General features: G+C 40.7%; 1 protein-coding gene across 1 annotated transcript in view; it reads right to left on the bottom strand.

Annotated features, from left to right (window-relative positions):
- Positions 1-2,348: 2,348 nt before the first annotated feature.
- Positions 2,349-15,346, bottom strand: part of MCTS1 (MCTS1 re-initiation and release factor) — a 70,751-nt gene continuing 57,753 nt past the window's right edge. The window contains exons 5-6 of the mRNA XM_069212046.1: positions 8,021-8,088; positions 2,349-2,571 (exon numbers count right to left, since the gene is read on the bottom strand). Of these exons, the coding sequence (XP_069068147.1) occupies positions 2,490-2,571; positions 8,021-8,088 (150 nt within the window). The 3' untranslated portion in view covers positions 2,349-2,489. The remainder of the gene's footprint in view (positions 2,572-8,020; positions 8,089-15,346) is intronic.

A 15,346-nucleotide genomic window follows, 5' to 3' on the forward strand; every position in this document is an offset into this window, starting at 1 on the left:
GAGCCCAAATGTTAGTGTCAGAATGTGACAAGCAAGTACTACACAAACAAGGATAAAGACCGAATCCATCAATAGAACCAAACCAAAGCCCCACTGTCTTTGTTTTCCTGATTTATCTCTCAGCATCTTGGCAAACCGTAGTAAATACTAGTATTCTAAACATTCCAAGTGATCCTTCCATATACGAGGGCTATTTATGTATACAGTTTATTTTTTGAATGAAGTCATAAGAAAATGTATACATCTCACAACTGAAACAGATTTTCCTGCAGGCTTTGATCAAGGCTGTGTGCAACAAACATCCATTTCACTTTATCAAAGCTTTTCCATTCCACAGTTTAACGCCTGAAGGAGTGCTCGCTGCTAGAGGATATTCGGTTTTGAAGAGTGATGGGGATCAGAGGGGTATACAATAATAACTTACATGGACAGTAGTTTCTGGGCAGGTCATGCGTACGTTAACAGGGTTAAAAAAAAAAAAACAAAAAAAAAAAAACAATTACAGCTAATCACCTCTTTACAGTAGTTAACGAAGGGCCTTCCACCCTCTCCCTTTGTTAACTTTTTTTTTTTTCCAACTTTACGGTTCTGCACAGGAATCGTATGTCTGAACATGAACTGCTGGTTAAGGCTCTCACAACAAAAGGAACCAAGAAAAAATACTTTACAACCTTATTTGGGACTAGGAACGGCTACAGTGGCACTCTGTGTGGTAAAGTCTAAACAAGGAAATATTAATGCCATAAAAGAGCAGGTAAGTTAATGTAGTAATCTAACAGGGCCATACCCTTAATAGTGTTGGGTCAACACACTTGATTACCACAAAGGTGCTCAACATTAATAAGGGGTCACTCAGTGATTTCACTTCGCTATTGAACAGCTGGCGAACCATAATTCAAAATCAGCAACTGGGCTTTCGACAGCACTTTGGCCAATATGAAACTGCATTCAATGTTTTACCTCTCAATCTCACTTCAGCGCATACAACCGAATCCTGTCAAAGGAAAACTATCTGTACTACAATGACAGCTTGTAATGATATTTATGTTTTGACCACTGACTCCACGTTGCACTTAGCCTAGCAGCAGACCGTCACATTAGTGATCACCATCTTCATTTTGCCTATTGATTTTATTTTAGCATGTGCCACAGCCACGTTAAAAGCTGCAAGTAGTTGTCCATGTTGTACAATGTGCTCATGTTTTTATTTTTCATGTTCTTTCCCACCAAGGGCTTAGGCTGATAAGAATGTACTAAGACAGGGAACGGTCTTGATTTGAAGTTGCACCTTGGGATTGTGGCCAAGTCCCGATGTGTTATTTTCAAGGCTGGCCTAAAGCAATCAGCATTATTTTGAATAAATAAACTTCTGCAGTGAGAGGCAGGTTCTAGAATTTTCCTCTCGTTTGTTCAAAGTATAAGAGGCCGAGACCAGAGGGACCGGGAACTGAGAGTGTTTGCAGATCTCAGGCATACCCAGGAGGCTGGGGTGTGTCATCCTTCCTGTGAGGATAATTGATTTCTCTCCCATCGATCGATCGATCGATTCTGGTGATCTGATGCTGAATAGGAGGGAGAAGAAGCAGTTGTGCCCTTGCTTCATGGCGATGCATATTTTTTAATTCATTATTAGCTTTGCATTATAATATAGATACATATATTTGCTGTATATTTTGCAGCGGAGAATCATTTGTACATTTTTCATTTCATTGCTGTGACCATTTTTAAACGTGTGCTTTCAGCATGCTGACCTTCCTTTACGAACCTTGCGCAGTGAAATAATAAAATGTCTTCTTCAGACTAAGAAGTGCATTCCTGAGGTTTTTGTCAGCGCATGAGTGCTTCAGCTCGGTCATTAGTGAAGCAAAACACAGCTCAACCAGTAATTCTGAAAAATCGAACACCCATGTCTATGCCTAAAGTCTAGATCTTGCTTTCTAAAATAAATGATACAGGCATGAATGGAACCAAGGCTTTTCTTGGGCAACTGCCGTCAACGCAGCCAGACACCACTGTTGTCCTATACCAAGGCTTTTTATTCTTTATTCCATCTAATGCCTTCTTCTTTCACTGCCCTTCCTGTCTCTATCTCACTGTAGCTGGTTTCTTTCATTCTTGCGCTCTCCCTTTGTCAGTTTTCCCATCAATCTCTTAGGCCTCCTCCTCCCTTTGCTATCTCTCTCTTGCTCGCTTCAAAGTCTTATAAAGAAACTAAGTCCTGCTGCCCAAAAAGGAGTGCTGTAGCCCAACACTTGCAAACACCACCACAAATTAAGCTCCCCTAAAGCTATGTTATACAGGTAACATATGTGGTACATTGTACAGCAAATAGCACAAGAGCCGATAGACAAAATGCAAAATATGGTTTACTCTTAGCTTGATTTATTCAGCAGGGTGACAGATAATATTGTTTAAGAGACAAATAAAAACAGGAAATATAAAGCAGTCCACATTCAATCTAAGTGCATTCTTCTGGAGGTCCAGTGATGTTACTTATACGTCTTCATGTGCCATAAACCATCGTTTAAATAATGAATGTTTTCAATGCCGATTCCTTTATTGACTTTCTCTCTATAGAAAAAAAAAGAAAAACGTAAGTATTTGAAACATTTTCTGTGACACCTTCACACTTATGAATACCAGTGAAAAGTGACGCAAGAAAAAAAAAAAAAAAGATGCAAACTCAATTTTAATAATTTGAGTATGCAACAGCTACATTTCAAGATAAAATAAAAAATTTCCACAGAGATCCACAAGGGTACTGGCATTTGGATCAAAATGTTAGACTTTTTTTCGTCCTAATCCTTGATAATATATACAAAGCAACTATAACTTAAGGTCTATCTGTAACATAGAGCATCTCTTCTTAATTTTTAAAGTGGGAATTACAGCAAAAAAAAAAAAAAAAAAAAAAAAAAAAAAAAGCTGTAAATACCTATTTTCACTGAAAAAACATCAAAGATTAAAGGGATGTTATAGATCTGCACGAACATGGGGTTTTAACTGAACAAAAACCTCTGAAATTCACCAGTTATAGTTATTTAAGTAACTATAACTCAATTATATTTTATTCAATGTCGGGGGGGGAGGGGGTGGAGGCACCACAAGGATCCAAACAATGTAAATAACAAGCCATCGCAGGGCATTATTGGGTGCTTAATGCCAGAGAAGTGAACAATAAATGAGCTCTGACGCATTTTTTTTTTGGGGTGCCCACTCGGGACACATGTATTTTCGATTTGTCTTGGGGGCCGCAGGTGAAGCACCAGGGCCCCCACCGGACCCCTTGGTAGGAGACGGCCGCTATTCAAATATTTAGGGGGTGCTCGATGCCCAAGAGGCCCACAAGCAAGCTTTTGTTGGGCACCACAAGTGGAGTTCCAGGGCCACAGCAGCCCCCAGCACCATACTACTGTGCTGGTCAGAGCCAGTTTAGTAACTTTGCTCCCGCCTGGGTGGAACAGCATTTTTCACTGCTCACACCCAGGCAGGAGCAAAGATGTGTTCCATAACAGGGAAAGTATGGGAAAGGTATCCCTGCACTCTCTCGGGCAGAGAGCACTAGTGTTCCCGGAATGGGGTCCCAGGATACTGAAACTGTATCAGGCCCCGGGATGGTACATGGCTTGAGGGGGATGGCCCATTCCCCAAAATGTAAGTCTTGGCCCTGGGGACTGGAGTCCCCATGGCCTCAATGAGTCTAGTGGGAAGGGCTGCACGCCCCTTAACCTAATTATCACAATTGCCCCCAGGGGATGGGCTCCCTGAGGCCTCTATACAATCGGGGAAGGGACTGCACCCCCTCTCCCTTTTAACTGAAATATGGCCCTGGAAGATAGGGTCCCAGCTGCCAGAATAAGACTTGGGTTGGGGTGCGTGCCCCACCTCCTTAAAAAAAAAAAAATAATAAAAAAAAAAAATGCATACACCAACCCCCTCATACCTCCATATTTCCCACCCTCACTTATCCCCCCCCCATCCCAAAGAGGGCTAATTTCGAAAATGAAAGGGAGGCCACATTTGCTTTGCTCATTAACGCAGCTCTAGATTTCTGCCAAATTTGGTGTAATTCAGTTCAGCAGCTATTGCACTATTGCTGTTCGTTTTTTTTTTCCCTGTGGAAAAATTAGTTGGGAAAACATGATCCTCTTTTTAAGGCCCCAGCTTGATGGATCACCCTGAAACACTCCACGAAGGAGCAGAGATAGATAAGACTTTTTTTTGGAACGTTTCACGAAGATTCGTCAAACATTGCCATGGTTACAAGCAAACCCAAAAATGTTTTCCTATGAAAACGTGGTTCTAATTATAACTACCCAGTGGCAACTGCCACTGGGTAATGTAAAATACATATCATATCAACACAGGTATCACACTTTAGCAGAACAATTGCACACATATGCTGCTGACACCATTTGGAAACCTAGCACAGCCACTTTTTGTGGATGCCATTAAGGGGCAAAAAAATAACATTCTGGCACAGCACTTTTTCCCCCGTCTCTCACCAAAAAAAAAGAAAAAAAACGAATTGCCAGGTGTCACTTTCTGCAGTTTCCTTCTGAGGAACCACAAACCCTGGGTGAGCTCGGGGGATTGGCGGGGGACAGGAAAGGACACAAGATTGGGTGTAGATATCTTTTAAACAAAAGAGTTGTGAAGGCTGAAGCAGGACTTGTCCCCAAAGAGGAAAAAAAGGGACGTTTTATGCTTCACATACTTGACAAATCGAAATGTGGAGTCAACAGACCTGAACCTACTTAAATTACCAGCCAATACAGATCAGTAGCCATCTAACTTACTCAAATTCCTCATTTAATTCTGCCTCCTGTTCAAAAGCTAGGGGACATTTAACTGTCATACCACAAGAAAATGATATACTATTACAAAAGAAAGTTGTATGACGAACCGAGCATTCCATTACTTCGCATGCCTTTACAATCCAGTCATTACAACACGTGTCTTTACCATGCATGCCTTTACAACTAAAATTTCGGTGTAAAGGCAGGCATGGTAAAGGCATATGCATGGTAACAATGTAAGTAGTAAGTATAATCCCTTAAAAAAAAAAAAAACACGCGTATCTATATTATATATACATAAATAATAACCTTGCCATCCAAAAACCCATACCCACCCTAAAATCTAAAAATGCCCTCGCCACCCAAAAAGCCATACTAACCATAAACCCTAAAAATGCCCTTGCCTCCAAAAAGCCATACTCATCTTAACACCTAAAAATACCCCTGCCACCCAAGACCCCATACCCACCCTAAACCATTTTCCCTAATTAATATATGATTACCTACTGGTGGATACCAGTAGGTAGTTTTAGTTAGGACCATGTTTCCATAAAAAAAGTGTTTTTTTGATCTGTCTATATCTATGGCACCGTTTGACGAATCTTCATGAAATTTTCCCAAAAAAGGACCCCGGTGATTGTTGTGCACGGAACGTTTAGGGGAGATCCATAAAGTGGGGGCAGAGAAAAAGGGGAGGGTCAAAAAAGTTGCTATTCCCAGGTTAATTCCCATACGACCCTTTGAACACGACTACATCTTGAACCACTGGACAGAATTACACCAAATTTGGCATAAAGCTGGCTTTCGGTAGGCAGATCATGCTTTCGCTTATTTGCTGTAAATAGGTTAAGTAGTTTTTGAGATATTAAAGGAAAAATACATTTGTACATCTAGGGACATGGATCCTTCGTGAATAAATAAATCACGAAAATTACAGATTTTTTTACAAATGTGTGCGCGAATAGAAGCGTTGTAATTGGGTGGCCAACATTTTATTTTACGGGACACGGTCCCCGGGGCTGAAAATCCAGATTGAAAGTGGCATACGGGGCCAGGGTGAAGGTACCCTAATCCCAGAGGTGTGATATAGGGGTGTTTTAGGGTCAATTTATGGGTTTTAAATGATTTTTCTTTGCCATGCACAATATTCGCGAATAATCAAGGAGATTATATTTTAAAAAAAAAAAAACATTCAGACTCATTTATACACTAATAATTTGTTCACTCATACATGCACTCACTCATGTGCCCACTCATACTCACACCCACTTCACCATGCACATCTAATTACTCCACATATTCATTGATGACATCTTCTATGCCATCTTTGATATTATTACAAATGTTGCAGTAACAAAATTATTGATAAGAAAACTGTGCTTGGAAAGGGCCTGAGTTATAGTTACTAACTATAAGTGCTGAATTTCTACGGTTTTGTTACAAGTAAATTCAGAACCTAACTATAGTGTCCCTGTAAACTTTACCACACACGCCTTTACAACGAAATTCATTGTGAAGGCATGCGTGGTAAAGGCATTTTTATTGTAAAATCCTGGGGTGCAATTACTGTTTCCCCACAAGAAGCACACTACACATGGAACTGGACAGCAGATGTTTAGCCAGGAATAAACACATACTGCTGCTGCAAGAGATGATGGGGCATAGGCTGAGTTACTGGGGAGGCTGAGATATTCATTAAATGTAGCCATTTCACTGCAGAGTAATAGCTCTCGCCATTTATTGTAATTTATTATCCATTGTGATTATTTTTAATCAGTTTGATTCTTAGAAATCTAGTTGAAGTGAAATAAATATTTTGACTTCCAGACAGGAAAAACCAAGAGAACAGAGGAAATACATTGAGGCATATAGCTTGTAAGGCAAAGCTGCAGGTTAGAACTTAAATGCTAAAAAAATCCATATTAGTAGTTCAGATAGCAGATAGTCTTCGAATATGAACAGATGCATGCATGCAATATTATTATTCAAGTGCACAGTAGAGCGCAGCTATAAGAATAAAAGAAAGAAAAAGAGAAAGCATAGCATTTAACAAGTCCTTTTGTCTTGGAGATGTTGAAAATTGGTCAAAGGCTGATGTGGGACAAGATAGAGTAATTTCCTCAGCAGAGATCTACTTGTCAGGGAAAGTAGGTGGTGGAAGACCATGCTTCAATTTGAAGGTATTTTACATAGTGCAAATCTAGATCAGAGTAGTTAAGTACTTTACAAAAAAAAAGAAATCCTTTAGCCAAGAAAGGGCATCTCAAACACGATGGGTCTGGCACACAGTCTAGTGTGGTTTAAATGTGGTCTTGTTAAACCCAGAAGCCTTTCCCTAGTCTGTCCTCCGACGACTGGGTGTATTCAGGGGATCTTCCTCCTGCGGTGTTCTTTTTGAGGGATCCAAGGGGTTCTCAGTCTTCGGGCATACCTGCGGTCGGTGAGTGTTTCGATGCAGAGGATTCCTTTGACGCCCTTAAGTCTGATTTTTGGGACTCCGGTGATTTATTCGGGGTTGATGATACTCTTACCTCAGACTTTGTGATCTTCTTGCTTGCCTTGGCATTGTCAAATCTCATGTTGAGTCGGTTTACCCAACTCCGGCAATGTTTTCCTATCGTTGCTCGACAGACCCAGTTTTTTTTTTTTCCCCTCTCTCTCAGGGACGATGGAAGGAGTTCAACCTCACAAGATACACAAAATGGGGCTCATCAACGCACAACAACAAAAAAAAAAATAGAAGTATGACTACAAACCAGTGGAGAATTCCACATCCAACTAACTAGATGGTGAAATAATGCACAGAATGCGAATCCAGAAAAGATTCACACTGCAAAACATTACACTACTTATTTTTATTTTGAGGCACACAGGGGTTTGATGGGTGTAAAAAGTTGCAGTGTTTTTGATCAACTGCCTTTCTATTCCGAGTCACATACTGTACCCGGACCAGAAGGGTACAGCATCTAATAGTGAAGCAGATACCATCACACATTTTGTTGCATGGTGGATGGAAGAGTAAACTTTCTCTTTCTAAGCCTAGCACTGCCAAAGAGTGGTCACAACAGAAACCACAGCATGTGCCTTTCAGGCGTGTTCTAAACTCCACGAAACAGCTCATATAGCTTTAGATAGGTAGTCTTACTGAGGCTACTGGCACATACCTTCTGTGGAATGAAAAAGTAAACGTAGATTTCAATCACAACTGAAATCCAACTTACATATCATCTGCAGACATCTTCATGACTCCAACACACAGGGCATGTTGCTTCCCTTCAGCCATGATCGCCTAAAGAAAACACAGCTAAGGAAAGTATGTTTTGAAATAAAACAAAAACATAAGATGTGCATTCAGTTTCATAATTCTAGAAATTAGACTAGACCATGACCTTTATTCAAGACTAGCATTGTCCTCTTGCAAGCACATGAATATGTTTAATCTTCTAAGTTAAACAAAAAAAAAATGCTTGAAACCATATTGAAAGTGACTCACAAAGGGAGCCATACTTCTCACGATCAAGAAGAACATCAACTAGAACAAACAATTGGCATTTAGTCAAAGCAGAATTAGGTCCAGGAAACTGCAGAGGCCTTACCAAGTTCCAGCAATAGCACCGTCCTTTTTCTATTCCACAGCACAGCATTTAGCAGCTACCTCAAGCTTCAGAGCCCACACTTGTGGCACTTTTTGTCAGGCAACTGCCTGCATCCAAGGAGAACTCGAGACTAACATGTCCTTTCCAAAAACTGTTAAGGAAAATCTGTCCTACCTACAACCTCTCACCATAATCAAAGTATTTGACTCGTTGGAAGCAGCGGTGTAACAAAACTTAAGGGGGCCCCTGCAAAGTACCTGAAGGGGCACCCCCTCCCCCTGGGCCCAGTTAGGTGCCTGCCGCCCCTGCACAGTGTACTGTGCTGAGGGGGCCCTCTTGAGTTCGGCCCTCCCTTGCACTGCAGGTGTTGCAGGGGCCTTTGTTTCGCCACTGGTTTGAGGAAGACTTCTTGTTTGTGAGCTCACTTCAAGTACCTGGATACCAATTGTGTCATGAAAGTGGATTTCAGAGTTTAAAATTGGCAGGGATGGATATTAGTGCAGTTAGGTTTTGCCAATAGTGTCTAAAGACCGAAGTAGATTACTCACCAGTCCCAGGTTCAGTTCGGTCAAGTGATCAAGGTATGAGCCCCAAGCCGGCAAACCTATACATTCTGAATAAAAAGTACTTTTACAGACATAGATGCTGTTCTGAATGGGAGGTAGTGATGAGGACATTGTCAGAACAAGACAGTCTTAGCCATCATTTACATTTCCCAATAATTTAATTTCACAAAGACTGGTAGTTTTTAGATGGATGCTTCGGCCAGAATGCCTCAGGGAAGCCTAGCTGCTGAGTTTTATAGGAGCTGAAGATGCTGAAGAGGCTGTATGTGCACATCTAAATGCAGGGAATTGAAACAATCAACTCTGGACAAGATTGGGGGTTAGATAATACTTTTGTTGCAATCTGTGGGAATCAGAGGCAAACATTTACAGAGGAGTCAGAGATATTAACAGGAAGCGGATACATTTTGTATTAATTGAACAAGAGACTGCTGGCAAGATTTCTGGCTTTTACTACTAGGGCAAGGGATTCACACAACTCTTGGGGCCACCAGTCACGGGACCAAATTGTAGATTGCTCACCCAAAGTGACAAACTCAGTTTTCAGGTGATGGGCTTGCATTCAGAATGTTAACCTTAAGAATACCTAGATCATCTTCGAAATATTCATTCAGTTGTACAGTGAATAACTAGAAGGAAAAATAGAATGCTGAATTATGGCTGGCCAGGTGAGAGAAAAGCTTATGTTGCTAAGAGAAGACTTTTTTTTTTTTTTAAGTCCTCATACACCTCCAAGACGTCACGCCTTCAATCCACAAGCTTTTCACTTTCCCTGAACAAAAGTATGAAAGTGGACACGCAGCCCAAGGAGGACCATCTCACCCACTCAGCCTACCTGGGATAAACCTCGTGGCTGGCGTGGATGAAAAGCGGGGTCTGAATCATTGGACTATAACCCAAGGATAATATACCTTTAGCAGCTCTAAAAGGAGGGTGAGGCACTCCAAACGCGATGCCCATAGCTTCTTTTTCTTCAGCCTCCTCTCGGGGCCAGCTACTCTTAGTCCAGTTTGGCCATCTTCAAAAGAGCTTCAAACTAACTGCAGTGCATGGGGGAGAGGGAAAAGGGGGGGGGGGGGTAAGACCGTACCATACTTCGAGCGGATCTCCCTTCTAGCCAGAAGAATAGCATATAGCAGCAAGTTCCTCATTTCTCCCGACCAGCCCTTACGATCTTGTAGTCTCCCAAAAACGACGAGGGGGGAGATTTACAGTTATTTCCCTCCCTAAAACATGTGACACTGTTCCAGCCACCTCAGACCAAAAAGCAGCAATTGCCTGGCACTCCATAAACATATGAATATCCATAGCGTTTGGGGCACCGCATTTAGCACAGTTCATCACTTCCCCTTTCTTTATTTAAGTGAGTTTTGCCGGAGTGGTGTAAGCTCTGTGTTTCACTTACAAGTGTTTTTTCCTCAATGGAGCAGCTTTTACTACCTCAAAGCACATTCTCATAGATTCTTGCCATCCTAGCTGTGCCACTTCTTTCGTCATGGTGCCTCCCCATAGGTGCTCAGGCAATTTAAAGTCACCATCAATTAGCTCCAGAATCTCCTAGTACCACGTAGATACCTTATTGCTACTTGAGGAGCCATTAAAAAGATCCTCTGCTAAGGGATTTAACCCCCCGCCAACTTAATCGAATGGACTGTGCACAAGCTTCCAGTTGAATATATTTAAACCTAGTCAGAGCACCACCAGTTTTATCCCTTAATTCTTCCTAGGGAATTAGCACTGCTTCCCTCAGAAGTTCGCCCCAATATTCCAGCCTGGCTGCTCGTATTGGTTTGGCCAATGAGTCTTTCAAACATTCTGGTGTGCCTGGAGAATCCCAGATCGGAGCCCACTGGTTATAGTAAGCTATCTTGGTGATCGTTTAAACCTGGTGTCAACATGTTGCAGCATCCTTCAAACCTTTTAATCTTGTCTTCTTGAAAATGTTTGGATCACCAAACTTAAAAAGAAAATGATTTGCAGCTCCATAAATAGCTCGGGTCAGGGCCTTAAACATACCACCCATCACTGTATCATCGGGGGAAGCAAATAGCAATGTTGAGTTCCTCAATAGGAAGGCCCAGCCGTATAACTGTAAATCCGGCAGTGATAGGCCTTGCTTCTCTCTCTTCCTCCACAATTCTAGGACCTTTGCATACCCATATAAATGAATTTATCACTTGTTGAAGCTTATTAAGATACCTGTTGTTCATCTGTAAAGGACCTGCATTCTGAATAAAATGTATTTTGGGCAAAATAATCATCTTAACCAAGTTTACCCTCCCCAGTATCGTCAATGGGAGATAAACCCAGCCCACCATTAAATTAACACAATCCTCTAACAGCTTTTCCTGATTTTTCACTACACGTTTCTCAATATCTAATAACTAGACCTAACTACCTCATTTCTGCCTTTCCCTGCCGTACCTCCCCTTCCAAGCCATTATTTCAGTCTTTTCTGAATTCACCTGATAACCCGAAACAGAACCAAAATCCTGGACTAACCTTAACAAAACAGGAAGCGCAGTGGACAAATTTGTGGTATAGAGAAGACTTTTGTGGAACTCTCCATATGACTTTCAAGGGAGAAGAGCAAAGTGGGTTAGAGAGAGTTCTCTCATTCAGCGAGAAAGCACGACAACTTATGGCTGAACAGCAAATTCCTAAAACATGATGTCAGTGGAGTGGAATTGTGTAGGATATTGTATTAAAAGACGTACTCAGAACAAGCAGAATAAGGGCAGCTCATCAACCCTGATCAAGGAAGATGCCAAGATCATCTATGACAGAGTATGCTTACTTTGTTCCCGTGAAGGGGAGGAGCCAACTTGGCTGTAGGTTCAAGCAAGAAATTATATTCTAATATTCTAGATATGGGAGATTTTTAAATTTCCTATTGTAAGATCTTGTTGGGTAAAAGTAGCAGCAAAACTAAGTAACCAGGAATTGAAGTATGTGCAGAAGGTTTCTTCAATAACAGAAGAACGTGTGCATTTTTCCCCAGGCATTCTTCAAAAATGGATAAAGTGTGGTTAGAAGAGGAGCAATAATCAAAGGCAAGGGCAGATGGTATTAACTGATTTGGTGGAATCAAAGAGAAGACTTGTCTAATGAGAGAAGGGCAAATGCTTAAGGAATAACTGCAGCTTCAGAATATGTCTGAGTTTGCCAAAAGAGGATGTATTTGTGACAAAGGATTGATAAATACTAATATTTTACTGAAAGGAGGGAAGGAAGGCATCACAGAGGTCTTGGGTTGATGATATGGATAAGTACATGTGTGCTGGATCAATGAGGTGTTTGACAACTGGAAAAATCATGCCTGTAGAATTGGCGGCCATGTTTATAGTATCAGAAACATAAGCTGACGTGGCAGCCTTAATCTGGTTTTTAGAGTTTTTAAAAATATGGTGATATTCAAATGTGTCGGTGTCATTGTACGAGGAACTCCAAGTGCATTTTGCATGACCTTTTGGCTCCTGCTTGATTATTAGTAAACCATGCCACTGAGGGACTTTTCGGGGGAGGGTTACATTTTTTTTTTTTTTTTTTCTTTTAAAAGGTGCAGGAGAGGTAGAGGCAACTGTTAACTAAGGGTGGCAATTCTTACCAATTGAAGCAATCATTTAAAATCTTTGCACCAAAAAAATTGAGATCAACTCTGTCCCCATTACCAACAACATAACTATTAGTATTCTCTCCTTCATATCGAACATAACAGAAGACACGCTATCTATCAGAGATGCCATGATAAACCATAGGTCTGCAATAGCCAACTCAGCAGCCATCTCAGCCATTATATTAGGCAATAACCTTGATTTGCTCGCACTTAAAGAATGGTTCACACTCTTAAATACGACTTACCTTAACTACCTTCTACCACCTAGACAGAAGTGATGAAACAGATGATGAGATAGTAATTGTAAAGAATCATTATCCTGCACTCTGATATTTCCCATCTCAGCTATAAGACTTTCAAATTCTTACTCTTAGTATTAAAACTACCACGCCCATTAAAGATGGAAAAAAATAAAAATGTTCAACCCTTTGGCAGAAATAACCTACTGGCAAAACCATTTATGGACTTCATGACAACTCAGCTACTACCAACCTGTAAGCACCACTTTTGCAGAAATGTTAACTTCCCTTGGAATAAACTACCAGACATTCACACTGAGGAAATCAATTATTTCATCTAAAAGGATGTGTAAACAAAATACTGCAACTTCCATGCCCATAAAAAGGGTGCTGCCTTCAAAGTAATAATTTCTATACCTGGCTACAACAGTATGGACAACCACATACATACCAACTGGTCAGATCACCTCCTTGAAATATTTGACAATTTTCATCTAACCCGGACCTGACAAATGTAAAAGGCATCAATCATAACAAATTAGGCTCATCCGCGCTCACACAGTCTAGCTTTTTCTCTGACCCCACTGAACTTGTTGAGCAATACAGAGATAAAATATCCACCATATTTAATAATCATTCTCCCAGACGGAGTACAGAAGTGGCAAAAAGTCAGCTCTGTGGTTCAACAATGAACCAATAAGCTGACTCAATCTCCTCTCGTATGTGCCTATGAGGTGAGATGGAAAAGTCCTCTTCAAACTCAATAACTGTGTAAGAAAGAAAAAAAACTTTAAAAAAAATAAAAAAGCTCCTTTGTCAGCCAAAGTTATATTTTTTCAAACTTAAGCTTCAATCATACATGGCTGTTGGCTGCCAAGGCAGACCTGTTTAACTGTAGTCGAGACTCTAATTATATCACGCCCGGCCTACTACTATGTCTTGTACCTTGACTCCCTGCCAAATCTGTGGCAAGACTATAACTACATTGACATCCGGCAAGTCAGAGTGCTTTTTAAAACGGCTTGTTTGGCCCATCAAGCATTCTATTGAATGGAACAAATAAGTATTTCTGATAAGTAAAAAAAATGTATTTACCACGAGAACACTAAGATTGTACACATGAAGCCATGACTCACCCAACTAAAGTTCTTAACTGCAATGGCCCAGCTGAACAAACAAAAACAAAAAATAAACAAAAAAAATAAAGAAAATCATAAGGTAAGCGAGGATACGGACTGCTCTGCACTCCAACCAGAACAAACTCCTTTCACCAGAAAAACACCATCAGCGTCATGGTTCACCTTAAGTCCCGTTTCAGAAACATTGGAAGCACCAAGCCTTTGTCTTACTCAGCTGACCCTCTGCTACCTTCTCTTGTTAAGGCATGTGCTGACACCCTTCTGCCCATATGGCTTGAAATTCAGCTCCACATTTGTGCAGGGAATTTTTCCAGATGTGGTAGAAGGGGCCACGTTCTCACTCTATTCGAAAAATCAAACACTGACCGTGTCGAATTTATAAACTACAGGCCCATTACAGAACTAGCATGCCTGGCTCAAACCATAGAGAAATTTGTAGATACCTAGATGGGGATGTAGACATAAAAAAAAAGCAGTTGCTGCATCCATTTAAGTTCTGGTCACAACACAGAAACCATCATTGTCAAAATCAAATGACAGATTACTCCATATAATACTCTGACTTATCTCCAGCTTTCAATATCATCTATCGCAACAGTCTCATATTCACTTAATGCAACAGTGTGCACATAGAAGGCACGTTACTACACTGGTTCAACGCATACATGCGCACACAATGCATTAAAACAGGTGATTCTCATCTGCTCCCAAACCTGTTTTTTGAGAGTACTATAAGGATTCTACCTTGTCCTCCTATTATTCAACTTTTATGTTGAGCTGCTAGGCAAGTCATTCGTGAACGAAGGTCTTAGATTTCACCTGAGCATAGACCATACACAACTGTACCTCAAGAAAGCTAGCACATTATATTGATACTTTATCTGAATGCTTAACAGACATTAGCTCATGGATGCAACAAAAAAAAAGTATAAACTCAACGACCTAAACACAAAACTTCTTCTATTATCACCTAAAAGTTCTCTCTCCTGACTGTTAACTAAGCTGGTGGCCCTAAACAACTTCCCAAACGATTGCGAAATACGCAAGGTCCACTGGTGTGATGCTGAATTACTCCCTCAATCTTGGTCTCCAAATCAATGAAAAAAAACAGAGCTGAACTGAAGCTGTTCCGGAACATCAGACACTTCATCCATAAACATTACTTCAAAGCCACAGTAGAGGCACTGGTGAAATCTCATATAGAATAAGGAACTCCCTACTAACCAGACTACCTAAGTCCTGTCAAATCCTCGCCAGCCATCCTCCACTCAGGTTGATCACTCATACAAGAAATTTTTACAGAATTACTTTTGTTCTAAACTCTTTAAAAGTAGTTTACACTGGAATCTTGTTTCACTTACAAAATCAACTTGTTTCATATACTGAGCTAT

The sequence above is a fragment of the Pleurodeles waltl genome, chromosome 2_1 (assembly GCF_031143425.1).
Source record: "Pleurodeles waltl isolate 20211129_DDA chromosome 2_1, aPleWal1.hap1.20221129, whole genome shotgun sequence".
In the NCBI taxonomy this organism is placed as follows: domain Eukaryota; kingdom Metazoa; phylum Chordata; class Amphibia; order Caudata; family Salamandridae; genus Pleurodeles; species Pleurodeles waltl.